The following is a 15,959-nucleotide window of genomic DNA, read 5'->3' as shown; positions in this document are numbered from 1 at the left end:
GCATATGTGCGCAGGTAGAAGTTAGAGGAGGGTTTTGGCAGAAGTTGAGGGATGTTATACAACTGCACTCCCACTGATATCTGCATATATGTTGACAGTGTAGACATACTGTGCGACACTGCACACACGAAGCTGAAGACACACTGGTCTATATTTCACTGGTTTCTTTGCACGTTCTCTGGCTGTTTTTTTTAATCAAAGCTGCAGCACAAACTCAGTCAACTTTTGACTTTCTCCAAACAATGACTCCTTCTTCTCAAACACGAGGGGGGAACAGTGTTTTCTCTTTGCCCTGGGTGGCACTGCCAGTGTGTGAGATGGAGCCAGACAATAGTATTTAACAGGCCGTCTTGGTTTAATGAGGCTTATTGCTGCATTTGCTCTGTTTCATTTCTCACAGTCAGTAGTTTGTGTATCATCGTTGCATAATCAGCATGATAAGAGCTACTTAAAGTAACAGAAACCATCTTTGGAATGAATTTATTTGAAGTGCACTTTAATTTTTTTTAATTTTGGCCCATCTGCTTACATGGTGGGGGCGGGGTTTATGACTTATACTGCAGCCAGCCACCAGGGGGTGATTGAGGTGTTTTAGCTTCACCCTCAGGGAGACGTCATGTCGACCATCTTTATATACAGTCATTGTTACAAACATAGGCAAGACAAGTTTATTTATATATCACCATTCAGACACAAGGCAATTCAAAGGGCCTTACAGGGGCATGGAAATACATTAAAAATAGAACATCAAGATGGCATTGAAATGGCATTTAAAAACAATACAAACAAATTTGAATAAATAAAACAAAAATATGTGAATAAGTGATTTTAGGAGAAGCACTGCAATGATAAAAGACATTAAAAACAAGGGAATGTGCAAAGATTAAAAAGATTTTATTGGTAAGCTGTAGCAAATAGTGATGTCTTAAGCCCTGATTTGAATGAGCTGACAGTCTGAGCAGATCTCAGTTGTTCAGGAAGCTTGTTCCACAGGTGAGGAGCAGAGAAACTAAAAGCTGCTTCACCTTGCTTGGCTCCTGTCCCAAAGGAACTGAGGGTCTGGATGCTTCGTATCATACAAGTAGATTGGAGATGTGTTTGGGCTCAAGACCATTTAGTGCTTTATAGACAAGTAGTAAGATTTTAAAATTTATCCTTTGACACACAGGAAGCCAGTGCAATGATTTGAGGACCTGAGTGATGTGCTCCACTTTCTTGGTGTTAGTGAGGACTGTGGCAGCAGCATTTCTGGATGACCTGCATCTGTCTGTGGCGCACATTAGCTTACAAGTTGATACAGAGACTGAGAAGAGGAAAAGCATGTCTGATCATTCTCCTCAGTTATTCTTATAGAAAAAAACTATAAATGTAGTCATAAGGTAACCCTAACCCTATGACAACAATACATCAGAATGTAAATTGAAACCAGTGATCAATGAAAAAAATATAGATACAGCATTAGATATATTAGTAATTTGACATTTAAGACTGTGCTTGATAGTTATGTGTATCAGACTTAATCCCCTAATTGTTGCAGTAACAGCATGAGGACAAAGATTATCTACAGCTACATAAATGTAGGTAAAATATTAAATCTGCCTGCCTGTGTTCACTGGGCCAGTTATGACACCAAATGGCTGCTGATTAGAATAAAAAATACTTTAATTTTTGTAACTGAAATGCATTTTGACGCTTGAACTTTTATGCTTGAAGTTTTTAAACTTCTTTCTACATTATCAATGTGAGACATTTAATTGTAGTAGATACTTTTCTATTGTGAAAGGATCTGAACACTTCTTCCACAACAGATAATCTCTATGCTCAAAGATACATGAAACAACAGCAGGGCCAGCCCTGACTGACTGACTGACTGATCATATTTCCACCACCACTCAGCCAAGTGACCAATGACCAATTATACATATTAAACACAGGGAATTAGACATAAAGACCTGCCTGTAATAAAATTTTGTTATGTTCTGGAGTTGGAAGTAAATAAAAGCCAAACTATTGTGGATCCCAGATGGAGGCTGTGCTCTGTGGCTGTGCTTAATTTTGGGCCACCCTGGTGGCTCACCTGGTGGAGCTTGTGCCTTTTGGGCTTAGTCTTTGCCGCAGCAGCCTGCATTTGAATCTGGCCTGTGGCCCTTTGCTGTGTCTTATCCTCTCTCTCTCTCCCCAGTTTTCCTGTCTCTCTCTCTCACTCTGTGTGTAGTAAAGGCAAAGGAAAAAATAACTTAAAAAAAAGAAAGACACTTTATCTCTTCTAACTATCTCTCTAAGGGATCATTTTACCGTGGACCAGCTGAAATCACAAAAGTGTCTTTGTCATTAATTTATGTGTTTGGTGATTTTGTCAGATGACATCACAGTTATAGAATCAGGCTTTGACCATATACTAGATTTTGACCCTGTCTCATTGCCAACACATCCCATGAAAGCAACAGTTAACACTTCAGTACTTTCTGTGTAGCCAAAGTCTGATAAAAAGTATATGTCAGTGCCATGGAGCTCTACTGTTGTCCAAAAACACACACACTGTCAGACTTTTTTTTTTAAAGGGATTATTTTAGTGCCATGAACATAAAATTTTAGAGATGTACATCTTCAGTATGAATGGATGAATAGACCTGGGGCTGAGTGAAACAGACAGGATAGGGAGGTTGGAAAGTATTCAGAGACAGACTAACACATTGGTGGTTTTGCTCTTTTCATGGGATATGTTAAGAATAAGAAAAATGAAGAATAACACCAACTTTATGGGTTAATGTAAAGGTTATCTGTGTGAAACTGTGGCTGTTTCTCTCAGGTTCTGACAACACTCCAGCGCAGCTCGGCTTGGTAAATAAAGCGACAGATCGCCGTGCCTCCAGGAGCCGCGGTGACAGATGGCCGAGGATCTGGGTGTACACGACACCTGAGCAAACCAACCTCTGACTCACACCAATGATGTAGCCATTAGTAACCCTCAAAATCTGGTTTACTAACCATACAGGGTTTGCATTTCCTGCCATCCCATCACAGACCTTGCTACTCAGGGTTTGGTTGCTATGGAGACGGGAGGCTGGCAAGGCTGAAGAGCTTCCACAGTCATCTGTCCTTTATCTCGCTGACTTAATTGTGGATGACATGGTGTGGAGCATGTGGTTGGCTCGGCCAAGGCACTCAGAGCTGTTTCAGTCTGTGTCTTTAGTTTAGATGATGTAAGACTGTATTATCCTCAGGGGCAAAAATGAGTTTTTCTGTTTGCAAATTATAAGTGCAAACATTTTTCTATTTGGGAAATAGCATTAGGCTGAAGTTGTATCATCATTACAGGAGATGAGGTTTGTGCTATTGGCAGGAGCAACTGGCTGGTGAAGGTGCTCTGAGCAGTGGGTTCGCTGTGGGGGCTGGCAGCAGAGAGGATAGCAATAAGAATAAGTGTGAAGCCTCTGCCTCCTGTTTCAGCTTCACGTGGCTCCATATAAATCTACACTGTCGCATTTTATAGCCCCATGAATTGCAACACAGATATTTCCTGCCTTGTTTTAAATCTGTACGCCAGCACTGAAGTTGATTCAGTGGCAGATATTAAAATAACAGACGACACTTTTTTAAAGCATTCATCTTCAAATATATAAAACTTTTCATTCACAAATAATGGCAGCTGATTAATCTGTGCACACACTCAGGTTGGTATCAGCTGCTAAAGTGCCTTCACTTGACCTGCAGCCTGGAAAGAATCCTGTGAGAGGAATCTGAGAGAAGGAAATCGCACCATGTCAGCAGCCATTAAAGATGCCGCCTCATGTTGCAGTGAGGAAGCTGATCTCTCTGTAGCGTGTGTCTGTGCAGGAGCTGCCGTGGATGAGCGCACACGGTGTAAATGTGTACGTATGCGCATGGACTTGAATGCACATGACTGTGTGTGTGTGTGTCCTGCAAAACGATTCCCAGTGTTAATGGCTGATTCCTAATGCGTGCCACAATCCCTGACTTTGGCTTTAGCCAGGGGGGTGTAGAGTGTGCTCTGCCTCTCTGATGGACATATAAGTCGCTAGCTGCGTCTAACATGAGGTCCATTTAGAGGCTGTTCTGGAGCTTTCAGTCATATCACACCATCTTCCTTCCTTTACATGGAGTTTGTCCTGTTATGATAGAAGTTCAAATTTCTATTTATTTACAAAGGACTTTTCATTCATGTTGGCTTAAAAGTTGGGATGGGAAGTTGATTCCTAACCTTGGAGAAACAATGTTTGCTGGACAAACTCCACCTGCTGAGGAGGATTGTGTGATGCAGGCAGAAGCTGGCACTTGGATTGCCTTATTTAAAAATCAGTTTTACTTCATTAATATGTAAATGTATGCAGCGGAGCACATCAAAATCTAATCAGACCATCACCATTATAAGTATGATATTGCTGTGTCTGTCTCCTCCTAATTGAGCCAATTAACTCATTAATTAGCAAAGGTTTTCTTACAACAGTACATACTACTGGTTTCAGTTTGATCATGTTGGCTTAAAGTGTTCTGGAGTTACAGCAAGTTCTGGGAGATCATTTGATAATTTATGCAGAGGTGAGTGCTCAATAATTTACTCAGATCATCTATTCCAGTGGTTCCCAGCCTTTTTCAACTCACGACCCACTTGAAACTCTCAAAAACATTGGCAATACAGAGGCTGAAAAATGCCGCCTTCTTTTTATTTTAATGATAATGATCAAACATTCAGGATTGAACTGAAAGCAGGGGAAGTTCAGTTTTACTTGTTGATTCACCATCTGTCTCTTGACTCTTTTCATTTAATTCTTCCTCTTGCTAAGCAGCTTACTACTTTGAGTCTCCAGTTTTTGCCATGGGTGTGATCTTTTAGTGTGTGTAGTTTACAATGTGGGCTGGCAGGCGACAACATAAAAGTTCCTCCCTCTGGCTTATCACAGTGTTAGGCCTTAATATGATGAAAAAAATGAAAGGAGTTTTGAAACATTTTTCATGTTTTTAAAGATCGTTTAATTTTCAAAGCCTGTAAAAATGTTATTTATATCTATTGTTTTATTATAATTACGTCTTTTCAGCAACATTGTATTGTTTTGCAAATGATTTGTCGGCACACTTGCAATAGCTTGGTGGCCCACAACTGGGCCCTGGCCCACAGGTTGGGAACCAATAATCTACTCCATATGGAGTACCTTTGGTCTAAGTATGAAGTTGGTACCATGTAATGAGTTGTTGTGTTCACAAAGATGTGTCTGTCCATATGATGACATGATGTCTCACATCCCAGGTACCATGGTGGTTGAACATAAAAATGATCGCTTGGTCTCAAGTTTTATTCTTCTTTCTAAAAGTAACACCAGAGTTCAAAGACAGGACCCAGGAAGACGGGAGGTCTTTTTAGTTTGCAAGAAGCTTGCAAGAAGTTGTTAACACAGAGGTGTAAAGATGAGAGCAGCACCAAGCGATGCAGCAACGGGGAGTTGACAGAGGTTTTAGTTAAAATTATCATCCCAGAGTAACAAGTCAACAACACTTATAAACTGGCACAGAAATAAACAGTTACGTCAGATCAGATGACAGCACAGCACAAACAGCTGATTATGTAAATTTATGAGATCAAAATAAAAGTTTCCCCAAAGCTACAGATTCGGTGAGAAGCTAGAAGCAGCCGGCTTCTTTCTGGCTGCTTGTCTGAACTCACTGTGATACCTGATGAAGGATTTGATCCCTCACCTGCTCCCTGTTGTAGATATGGTGCTTTAAACCCTTTTCAGACATGGAATACATAACATTTTTGGTGTCATCTAGCTGTTAAAGTAAGTCAGACATGTTGTATTATTTATTTGTTCATCCTGCATTAGAATGAAGGGAGGGATTGTTTTAACCTAAATCCTTTTGCTCCAGCTAAAGGAAAATGAACTGATCAGATCCTGGAGGACCCACCAAGACACTTTATTATATTTATAGAGTTTTTCATGGTTTAAACTCAGGAGACTGTATGTAGAGATGTAGAAATACTGTGTGATATTGCTGCCTGTGTGTAACCAAGCAAGCACTGAGACAAAGGCTGTATTAGATTTAGTGTCAGTATTTGTTCAGAAAACAGGTCACAAGGAAAGAAAGTGTGCATATAAAATGGTCTGTGTGTGTGTGTGTGTGTGTGTGTGTGTGTGTGTGTGTGTGTGTGTGTTTTAGGGAGATAGAGTAGGGCTGGCACAGACTGAAGGTCAGGGGAAGTATCAGTGACAGGAAGTCAGCGTCTGCCAGGTTCAGGCCAGGTTACCGCGGTAATGAATGACCGTGCTGAGTGACACCTGGCTGGTCTTAAAGATGGGAGGAACAGCGCTCGAAAACACACACACGATCAAACACGAGGACACACAGACGCATTCACACACCTTGACAGTCTTTCAACCCCCTAAAAACACATGTTTTAACCATCTTTTAACTTTAGATATTAATAATAAATAATAATTATTAATAATTTAACTCTTTGACAGTCACTAAACGACCCAACAGCTGTCTCCAAAATCTGATTCAAATATTTCTAGATCCTGATTGGTGCAGAGATGTATATGATATCACCTGTTTCAAAGGGAAGAGTACAGAGAGAAATAACTAACTTTAAGGTTTGGATGTTAATTCATTAGTTGTATAATTGAGTTCATTTACTATATAAATATATACTCAGTGTTTTATACAGTTGATTATTTTATTTACAGGATTATTATTTACATACTTGCAAGTTTCAAATATTTACATGTGCATCACAAAAAACAGCTACAGTGACCTCCTGAATCCATCCCTCTAGTTTACCTTTTATTCACTTCAGTCTAAGTCCTTCTAGCTTCTGATTGGTTAGTTCAGCAACATGTGACTGGGAGACAGGAAGTGTTGTTGTGAAGTGGGTGAAGTGTGGAGAAAAGTAAAGGAGCTTCTTAAAATGTTAATCTGCCTCCATCTTGCTGTTTCTTTTACCAGGAGTGATCCAAACCACCACATGTCGAACCCTCACGTTAACTCAATAACTGTTCCAGCTTTTACAGGAAACAGTGCGTTCATGTCGTATCCAGTCACTCGGAGTAAGAATCTGTTTGAGAAAACACCCTGCAGGTCATTAGTGCAGCAGCTAGTTATGACCCATAGCTATGCCCCAAGACAGGTTTACGTTTAAGTCACAACACCCTCGAGTGGCAGTCACCAGGTGACCTTTTAGTGCAACAACATGTATGTAGGTGGAGGTTGTTTATGGTTATTATTGTGGCCATGATGACAAAGGTTTTCTAACCTTGACAAAGTACTTGTTTTAACCCAAACCCATTCGTTTCCTGAACCTAACCAAGTTATTTCGGTGCCTAACCAAACTTTTACTATAGCTTTGTAACACCATAACAGAGTTAGTTATTCATTTGTCAGCAGTGATATTTCACAGTTTATCTGAGACATAATAGGGGCACTAATTCAGGAAGCACTCCACTGAGCAGAGGGCTGCGGCAAACAACCTAGATGGTCGTTCAGGTTGCAGAACATGTTGGTTTTCAGTGCTGTTAAAGGTGGAGTTTCCCTCTGAATTAACAGTTGGGGTTTCCTCGTGGTTTAGGGATCCCCTGATTTGAGTCTAGCCGGGACCTGTCCTCCCTGCAATAAATACTTAAAAGCTACACTTACATGTCAAAACACATTGTGTATCCTTGAGATGTGACATTTTTTTCCTTCATCAACAAATATCGGCACAATACATTTTGAGATCATTTGAAACCTGCATTGTTTACATCCGTGTTTGCTAGCTAGCAGTCTCCTTCCCTGCCTCTGCTGGCTGACTGCTGCATTATCACATTTCATCAGTCCCTCGGCAGCACTGTATATCATGACATCTCAATGAGTTCACAGGATACAAACAAAACAGGGGTCCATTCTTAAAATCATGCAGTTCTACCAGTGGTGAAACATTCATCATGGCACCTTTACCATCCTCTAGGATCCTTCATCTGTTCATGCATTTCATAACTTCCCCTATATACATATCAGCTCTAGTTACCTAAAAACATAAACAACAGCGACAAGGATGGGAAACTAGAAAACAATACTACAAGTACAAGGTACTGTTAATTGGATTAAAATGAAAACAGTGTCTATCAGTGCATGTTGAGCTCTGTATCATGCATGCTGCCCTGAGCGCCTCAGTGTAACAGCATCAATATTTGAGGCTGACTATGACATTTCTCTTTGACATTAAGCTAACCAAGCACCTTACCAGAGGCCAGTGAAACACAATAGGGGTGAACTGACAACCTATTTCTCCACCGGTTGCTGTGGGTCCCACTGAGGTGACATTTTCCAGCCAGTGTTTTTGTTGTTGTTTTTTGTTGTTTGTCTCTCTCTTTTTCCTTTCCTCTTTTTCCCACATCAGCCATCCAATAGGACCTCCTCTTGCCTCCATGCACCATGTGCAAAACTTCAAACGGCAAGATCAAAACAACCTTCATCAGGCAGGCAACTATAGGCGACGACAAAATGTCACATATTGTTACTGCCAGATTTTTCAGGGGGGACAGAAGTGGGGCTGGTCAGTGATTGCCTGCAGCAGGGGACCGAGAGCAGACATGAAACAAGCCCGTCATGTTTTGGAAGGCATTTGCGGCCACATTGTGTCATTGTCTGGCTCTGATCCACATGCTGTGCTGGACACTCTGCTCACAATGTACCAAAATCAAAATACACAACTCCTTGATTTGTCCACAAAGTGACACAGGATCCTCAGGCAGCTTGTAAACTGCTCCCCCTCTCTGAACTGTCCTGTTTCCTACATGTATGTGTTGCTGCGACAAGTAACCTCACAATGAGAACCAGCTCCGCAGTTTGAGCTCTTGGGCAAAGTTAGTCTCACGTCTCTCGGGTTCATTGCAGAGAATCCGCTCCCCTGCGACGTCTCCTTGCTCCCCAGGTTCCAGTATCAAATTCTCAGCCAGTTAAAGCAGCAGATGCAGCTCTATTTTAAGAGCTGATATTTGCTGATGCTGTGTGATTGCCGTAGCACCTGGTTGAGGAGGTGCATTGTGGCAGGCCGGCAGCACCACTGGACGGTTTGTGAGGGTGACAGGCGAGGATGTGTATAATTGCACCTGTCCACCTGTCTTATTGCAACCTTCCATTCTCCTTGTTGCAGAGCACTGAAACACCTGCACAGGCAGGCAGGGTGCCAGCCTGTCACCACAGATGCTTTTGCCTGTCAGAGCTGCAGGATGCAACACTTTGCTGTAACTAACACGTCCTTTATTAACCAGGATCACAAAAAGACAGTATAGCAGATAAATCCTGAGATGCCCTCAAAGAAAAGTGGAAATGCAGAAAACACGTGTTAGCTCTTAAACAGCAGCTTCATCATTTGCCTGTTGTATCCTACTGACTGTTTAACACCTACTGTCGAGGCAGTTGGTAATATTAGCATACTGTGTCAAGTGTAAAGATATCACACTGCGTGATTTATATGTATCTATATTTATTTTTAGCTGTTGTACCACTTTCATGTTCTGTATTTTTCTTTCCCTCATTTTAAAATGTGTATTGTTTATAATAATGTGAGCATCAGCAGAGTTCTAATATATCAGGGTGTTAAAATCTAATTTCTAATCAAAATGAAGAGCTGGTTAGTAACATGAAGAATGAAAAGGAAAGAGTCAAGAGACAGATGGTGAATCAACAAGTGATCTGTCAAAAAAAAGAGCTTCCTCTATTTTCAGTTCAATACTGAATATTCAGTCTTTGTCATTCAAATAAAAAGTGCTCTGAGGCATTATTTGACCTCCATATTGTTACCAGGTCCAATGTGGACCGCCAACATTTTTGAGATTTTCAAATGGGCCCTGAGTTGGAAAAGGTTGGGAACCACTGGTCTATGGAATTAATATAGCTTTACCTCATATTAGCCTAAGTCAATGAGGAGATCAGGTGAGAGGCAGCTCAGACACTGAAGCATTTTTCACTGATTTGTGAACCTGAGCCAAATCTAAATATAGCCACTGTGAAAAGCTTGAACCTCATCCCCGTCATTTATTTACCTCATAAAATTCTAAAGCCTTTAATATCTCTGAAATTATGGACGTGCAGTCACCAATTTCCCCTCCACTTAAATTAAGTGTTGTTGCTGAATAAAGAAGAAAATTACAAAATGATACCCTCAGTGGATGAGCTGCTGATGTTATATTGTGCAGTGAGTTGAAGCTTTCATATAATAAATAGTATAATGATGCAAGAAAAATGAAAGATTTCTACTTGTGTTATCTGTAGTAGAATTATGTTACCTCATTGAGGCTCAGTTTCATTGAATAAACTATTAAAGGCAAATTTATCCCTCTACTATTTGTGTTATCGCTGCATGTGACAACTTCATAGAATAGAATGAGATATTTCTATAGACTGCTTCAGTAATACTGGTAGCAACCAGTCATATTATTAAAAGTATTATTATATTAGGAGTTCCTCATATTGTCTTCATGCATTAGCTGATGGAAGCAGGTCTGGTTGTGTCGCGTGTCTTGTCTCTGTTAAGTACTTTAAGTGGTACAAGATGATGTTGTTACACAGGGTGAGTCCTCAACTCTGAGTCAGAGTGACACTTTCCATTCACCACGTGCACCATCTCCATCACATCCAGTGGTTACATCTACGTCAGCCATATGTCTTCCTTTGACATATAGTCAATTTAATCTCCAAACACATGCGTCCTGATCTTATTTTTTATGTACAGTAACAATACAGTGGTTTTATCTGGGAAAGACAGATCACATCCTCAGGCCTGAGGAGAGCAGAAGCAGCTCTGGTCAAGCTCAACCTCAGGTCTCTCTATAATTGATCACGGCCACTCAAAGCTTAAGTGTCCAGAACACTGCTTTATGTTGTGTGTATGCTTGTCTTCATGCTCTGAAGCATTTTGCTGGGTATCCATGAGTCTATATGTTCATCAGACATTTGGTTTAGACTGGAGCCTGGTTGGAGGTGTTGCAGTTGCTCTTGAGACTGTTGAGCATTGTTGTGATGAATAAATCAAGATGAGCAGAGGAGTATATCATAACATTTCGACATGGTTTAAGATGTAGAACATTGATAATGCCGCAGTGATAGCATGGTGCCCTGCTGGTGTTTCTGTTTGCCCATATGAGAGGTCATACTGTGCCTGTGACTTGTGACTGATCAGGGTCACGTTCCAGAGGTCAAGAGTTAAACACACAGGGAGAGGAGGGAAGTATCTGTTCTGAGCTCTGCTCAGGTCCATTTGTGACCTTTAGCTCAATGATGTATTGAGTCATTTTACACTATGATCCCAGTTTAGACTGAATTACTGCACTACACTACACTACACTGAGGGGCACTTTTGTCACAACAACAATGACAATGAAAAATTCACTGGTTGGGTCTTATTGTGGATATTGGTAAAATACCATTCGGTTATTTTAAAGTTGTATTTACCTATACACCAATGTCAGGTGGAAAAATCCAGTGCAACACATAAATACAGTGTGTAGTAGGGCTGCAATTTAACCAACACCCAAAAACTTCACTAATTTCACTAATTTCATATGTGACAAAGAGAAACAGCAAATCATCAAACTGGAGAAACTGGAGCCAGAAAATATTTGGTATTGTTGCTTATAAAATGACAGAAAGGATAAATTAATAATGAAAAATTAAACTAAATCAGCCAAGTCTGTTTGAACACAAAAGTTGCCCTTCAATGTGAAAGACAGTCACAATGGAATATTAGCATAATGACATCTTCATTGAGGCTTCCCTTGACTTCACTGGACTTTGTTGTAGAGTTATGTGTCCAGTAGTTGTAATGTTGAAGTCCACAGTTGAAATGATATTCTAACCTGCAGGTTTATCTAGGTAGGTTGGATGTACACCTACAGATATATGCAGATTTTTGGGCACCTCTGGGAAAATTACACATTGTAGTTGATTTGTAAGAAGCAAAAACAACCCCCCTGCAGCTAACAGGCATTAAATTAGCCTTCCGTCAAATGGTAATGCTCATCCTGTTACCCAACTACTTTTAAAATACTCAGAACTTCTCTAACTCATCAGTCTTTAACTGATTCATCAGGACGTCAGAGAGCAGATCAAGACGTGTCATTAAGGATCGTCAGCTGATAATAATTCCTGAGCTGATAAATTCTCTGACTCTTGAAATCTTGTGCTAACACTCAACAAACACAGGCTCCTCTAAGCAGCTGACTGAGGATCTGAAAATGAAGCTAATTGATGCCACAAAAGAGGAGAGGCTATAAAAAGACATCAAAGAGCTCCCAGCTTGAAATTTCCTCTGTCAGAAATGTCATTAAGAAATGGCAGATAAGGGAAACTGTGGAAGTCAAGACAAGATCTGGAAGACCGAGAAACTTTGAGATAAAACGGCAGGACTGTTCGGCCAAACGTCTAATTGACTGCAGAGAAGCTGCAGGAAGGTACAGCTGACAACAGGAGTGCTGGTGCACCATTCACTGTGCACGAACAGGGTTGACATGGAGGAGTCCTCAAACCTTATCTGGAACATCATCACAAAAGTCTGAAGTCTGCAGAGCAACATCTGGATAAGCCAGAGTCGTCTTGGAAATGTGCTGAGGACAGATGAAGGCTACATCCACACTAAATATGCTTTGGGTTTAAAATGAAAACGGTCTCTGTCCAGGCAACTGTTTTAGCACCATGTCAGAAACAACCTCTGTCCACACTAACCCACCTGAAAACGCATATATATGAGACCATTCATGTACACTGGGCAGCGTGAGCCGGGAAGCATTAAAATTGTAAAAACAGCTGCTAGCAGAGACAACAAGGCCAGAAACACTTGTAATTTGTTACTCATGTTGCATTCAGAACTGGTAGCCGAGGCTGATCAGACCATATCAAGGAGCGACTGTGGGTGTCTACGTCATCGTTTCTAAAGGTCTCAGTCTCTGTCCATCCAGACTACAACTCAACCACAGAGTTTTCAAACCAAAATAGGTCCAACAGTGTCTCCAAAAGTAGCTTGAAAGTAGTGTGGACACCAGACGTAAACCTAGAGATGTGTAGAGATGTGCTTTAGAACTAAACTGCAGTCAAAGTTGCAGCTGATCTCTTTGGCCACAAGCACCAGAGATTCGTTTGGAGAAAAACAGGAGCAACATTTGAAGAAAAGAACACCTTACCAACTGTTAAGCATGGAGGTAGACATACTGTATATCACAGTCACTAAATATCAGCAAACGTCCTGCAGTCAGTCAAGAAACTGAGAATAGTCTCGCTTCTACACCACAGACAATGAGCCAAAGCAGACCTCAGACTCCACAAGAAACACAATCTGAAGATCTTGGCACTCACAGTCCCCTGACCTGAACATCACTCAAAAACTTTGGAGAAATGTTAAAACAGCCTAAAAATACTCTGCAGGAAGAGTGGGTGGAAATTCATCAGACTTTTGCAAACTGCTGTACAGCAGGCTGTGATAAAGTGTAAGGTTTACTGATGTCCTGCAGGTAATGTTGTCTCCTCTGTTCTCTCCTTCAGGATGCCTCCATCGCCCATCGCTTTCATCTGATGCGGGAAAAGCACCCTGAGAAGTTCAACAGCAGGTAACTTGATGGCTCATATTTTGGAAACAGCTACAATCAGGCACACACACACTGGCACTGAGCAGTCGAGGTACTGGCAGTGGTTCTGACAGTCAAAAGGACAGTCAATCTTCCCTGCTCCACTGTCTTAATACCATTAGCTAACAAGCAACCTTGTAACCAGCTAGTGACCTCGCACTTTAATCTGGAAGCTCAATATCTCACTGAGCTGCAGTCGTCAGCAATCAATAATGACACAAAACCTGCCTATGTGGTGGGATCAATACACTGGCAGTGGCTTTTCTGTGATTAAACTGAACGGGACTATGACACTTCTAACTGGGCTGGTGCCATAGTTTCCATCGTCCAGCCATAAATGCTTAATTGTCTGTTCAGTTTTCAACTAATTATAAAAAGTCAACTGTGCAGGAGAGCTGAGTGAAGGCAGATGGAGACAGCTGTGATGTAAATGTAGGTTCACGTCATCCTAATAGCAGAGAAGGTGTCGTCGAATGGCAGGCCACAGGACGAGAGCATAGCCAGCCGTTTAATTAATTGTTATATAACACTGGAAGCTGCCTCAGTCTAACTAGAGAGAGAGAGAGGTCGGCAGAGAGAGCAGCAGCGATCCAGAGCTGGATGAAAGGAAATATCTTAGCGATGATGATGCACTGCCTATAGCAGGGATCAGAAAGTTGAATTCAACCTCGTCACACACCAGCGAGACACAAGCGCCATGTAAGTGTGACATGTAATCTGAGACCACCCTGATAACACTGTCAGGGTTATTTTGTCAGATATAAAGGTTCTATCAACGAATGTGACTGTCAGTAGATGTCACATTAGACCACCAGCATCTTAGACCAAAACACCTCCGGCCTACATTCGACCCCCCACCCCCATCCCTTCACGTTCTGTTCACAATTAACTTTTACTTTGTTGAACCTCTCAGCAAAGTATAAAGTCTTGTTTTGAATGCCTCATGTGGGTCTTTGAGGGGCTTTGTATGTTGTTTCGTGTTGTTTGCATGATGGAAACAACATGTATACTGCGCAGTTATTTAGTGCATACTGTGTAATGTGAATTAAATAAAGAAGAGCAGGGAGAGTAAGAGGGAGAAGAGGAGAAACGGGTTGTTTATTCCTTGAAATTCAATAATTAATGCTTTAGTTTCCACCCCTGGTCCCAGACCTGTTTCCAGCATCACAGGCAGAAGGAAGAGAGGGTGGTAAAAGATAAAAGAAAGATACCTCTGTTCTCCAGGGGCCCTCTCTTTGATCCATCAGAAATAAAACATGTAAAGCATTTAATGTGGAGCAGGCATATTCAACGCACAGAGGTTAAACCTACAAAACCTTTTCTTTTTCAATACATACTTCACTTTTGTGTTTTGATGGCTCCATCTCTGTGTGAACCACTCGTGGCTCTGATCCAACTATAAGCTCCAAGCGACAGTGTTCACAAAACTGTATGAACTGTATTAACACCCACCCCTACACAAATAATACCAACAGTCTGATGTAGACTATTTAGAGGAAGCCAACAGTGGAGGTTATTGTTCTAGTGTGAATTCTCTTCTTCAGGACGTCCACAGGGCAGCGGACAGCTGATGGACAGCTGCAACTGTTTCATTGTCGTCTGACTGATGTTTTGGCAGAGTAAATATCCGTCCATCTTTACAGCAGTTTGAATTGAAAGGAGTCAGTGTGAAGATCGAGCTGTTTTTTTCTCTACGGGTGAGCAGATGATAAATGACCTTTGACCCAGAGAGAGAGGCCCATAGCCACATGCAGCACTTAGCTCAGAGCTTTACTGTCCTTCCTGCCACTCACAATCCACCATTATCTGTGTATGTGTGTGTGTGTGTGTCTGTGTGTGTGTCTTTCACACACTCACACCATAACACCATCCCCCGCTTGTCTATGAGCACATACACCCACCCCCACCCCACCTCCCAGTGTCACCCTCTCATCCTGGGCCTGTTGGGACAGAAGGGATGTGTGACTGCTGACACCTCAGCCTGTGGAGTGCCACTAGCTTTCTAATGGTCACAGTAGCCAGACCTCCAGGAGCCCAAAGCCCAGGTGCTAATGACTTCTCTCACTGGGGACAATGCTGTCTTTCTGTGTGTGAACGTGTGAGTGTGTGTGAACGTCATCCCAAGTGGGGGAGTTTCAGAGTAGAGTCTGGATTTGGAAAGATTGAGAGAAAGGATCATTTATGAAAATGCATCTGTTCCTCTTCATTATGGCCTCATATCCACACTTGTGCAGGCTAGAAGTTATGTCCCAGTTTTTTCACATGATCACCAGTAGTTGGTAGCACAATACAAGATGCAGTCTCTGTGATTCCACGGTTCACTTACTTAGTTATCCCTCAGCTTTCAGG

General features: G+C 41.5%; 1 protein-coding gene across 2 annotated transcripts in view; it reads left to right on the top strand.

Annotated features, from left to right (window-relative positions):
* The window catches only part of LOC139624295 (diacylglycerol kinase beta), a 116,851-nt gene that overhangs the window by 64,111 nt on the left and 36,781 nt on the right, over positions 1–15,959 (top strand). For both annotated transcript variants that reach the window (XM_071483315.1, XM_071483325.1), the window contains one exon: positions 13,528–13,592. In XM_071483315.1, the coding sequence (XP_071339416.1) occupies positions 13,528–13,592 (65 nt within the window). The remainder of the gene's footprint in view (positions 1–13,527; positions 13,593–15,959) is intronic.

The sequence above is a fragment of the Trachinotus anak genome, unplaced genomic scaffold, assembly GCF_046630095.1.
Source record: "Trachinotus anak isolate AG129_WGS33_773 ecotype Australia unplaced genomic scaffold, CSIRO_AGI_Tana_v1 ptg000001l, whole genome shotgun sequence".
Classification (NCBI taxonomy): Eukaryota; Metazoa; Chordata; class Actinopteri; order Carangiformes; family Carangidae; genus Trachinotus; species Trachinotus anak.
The sequence above is the reverse complement of the archived record's forward strand: the minus strand, read 5'-3'. Positions and strand labels throughout refer to the sequence as shown.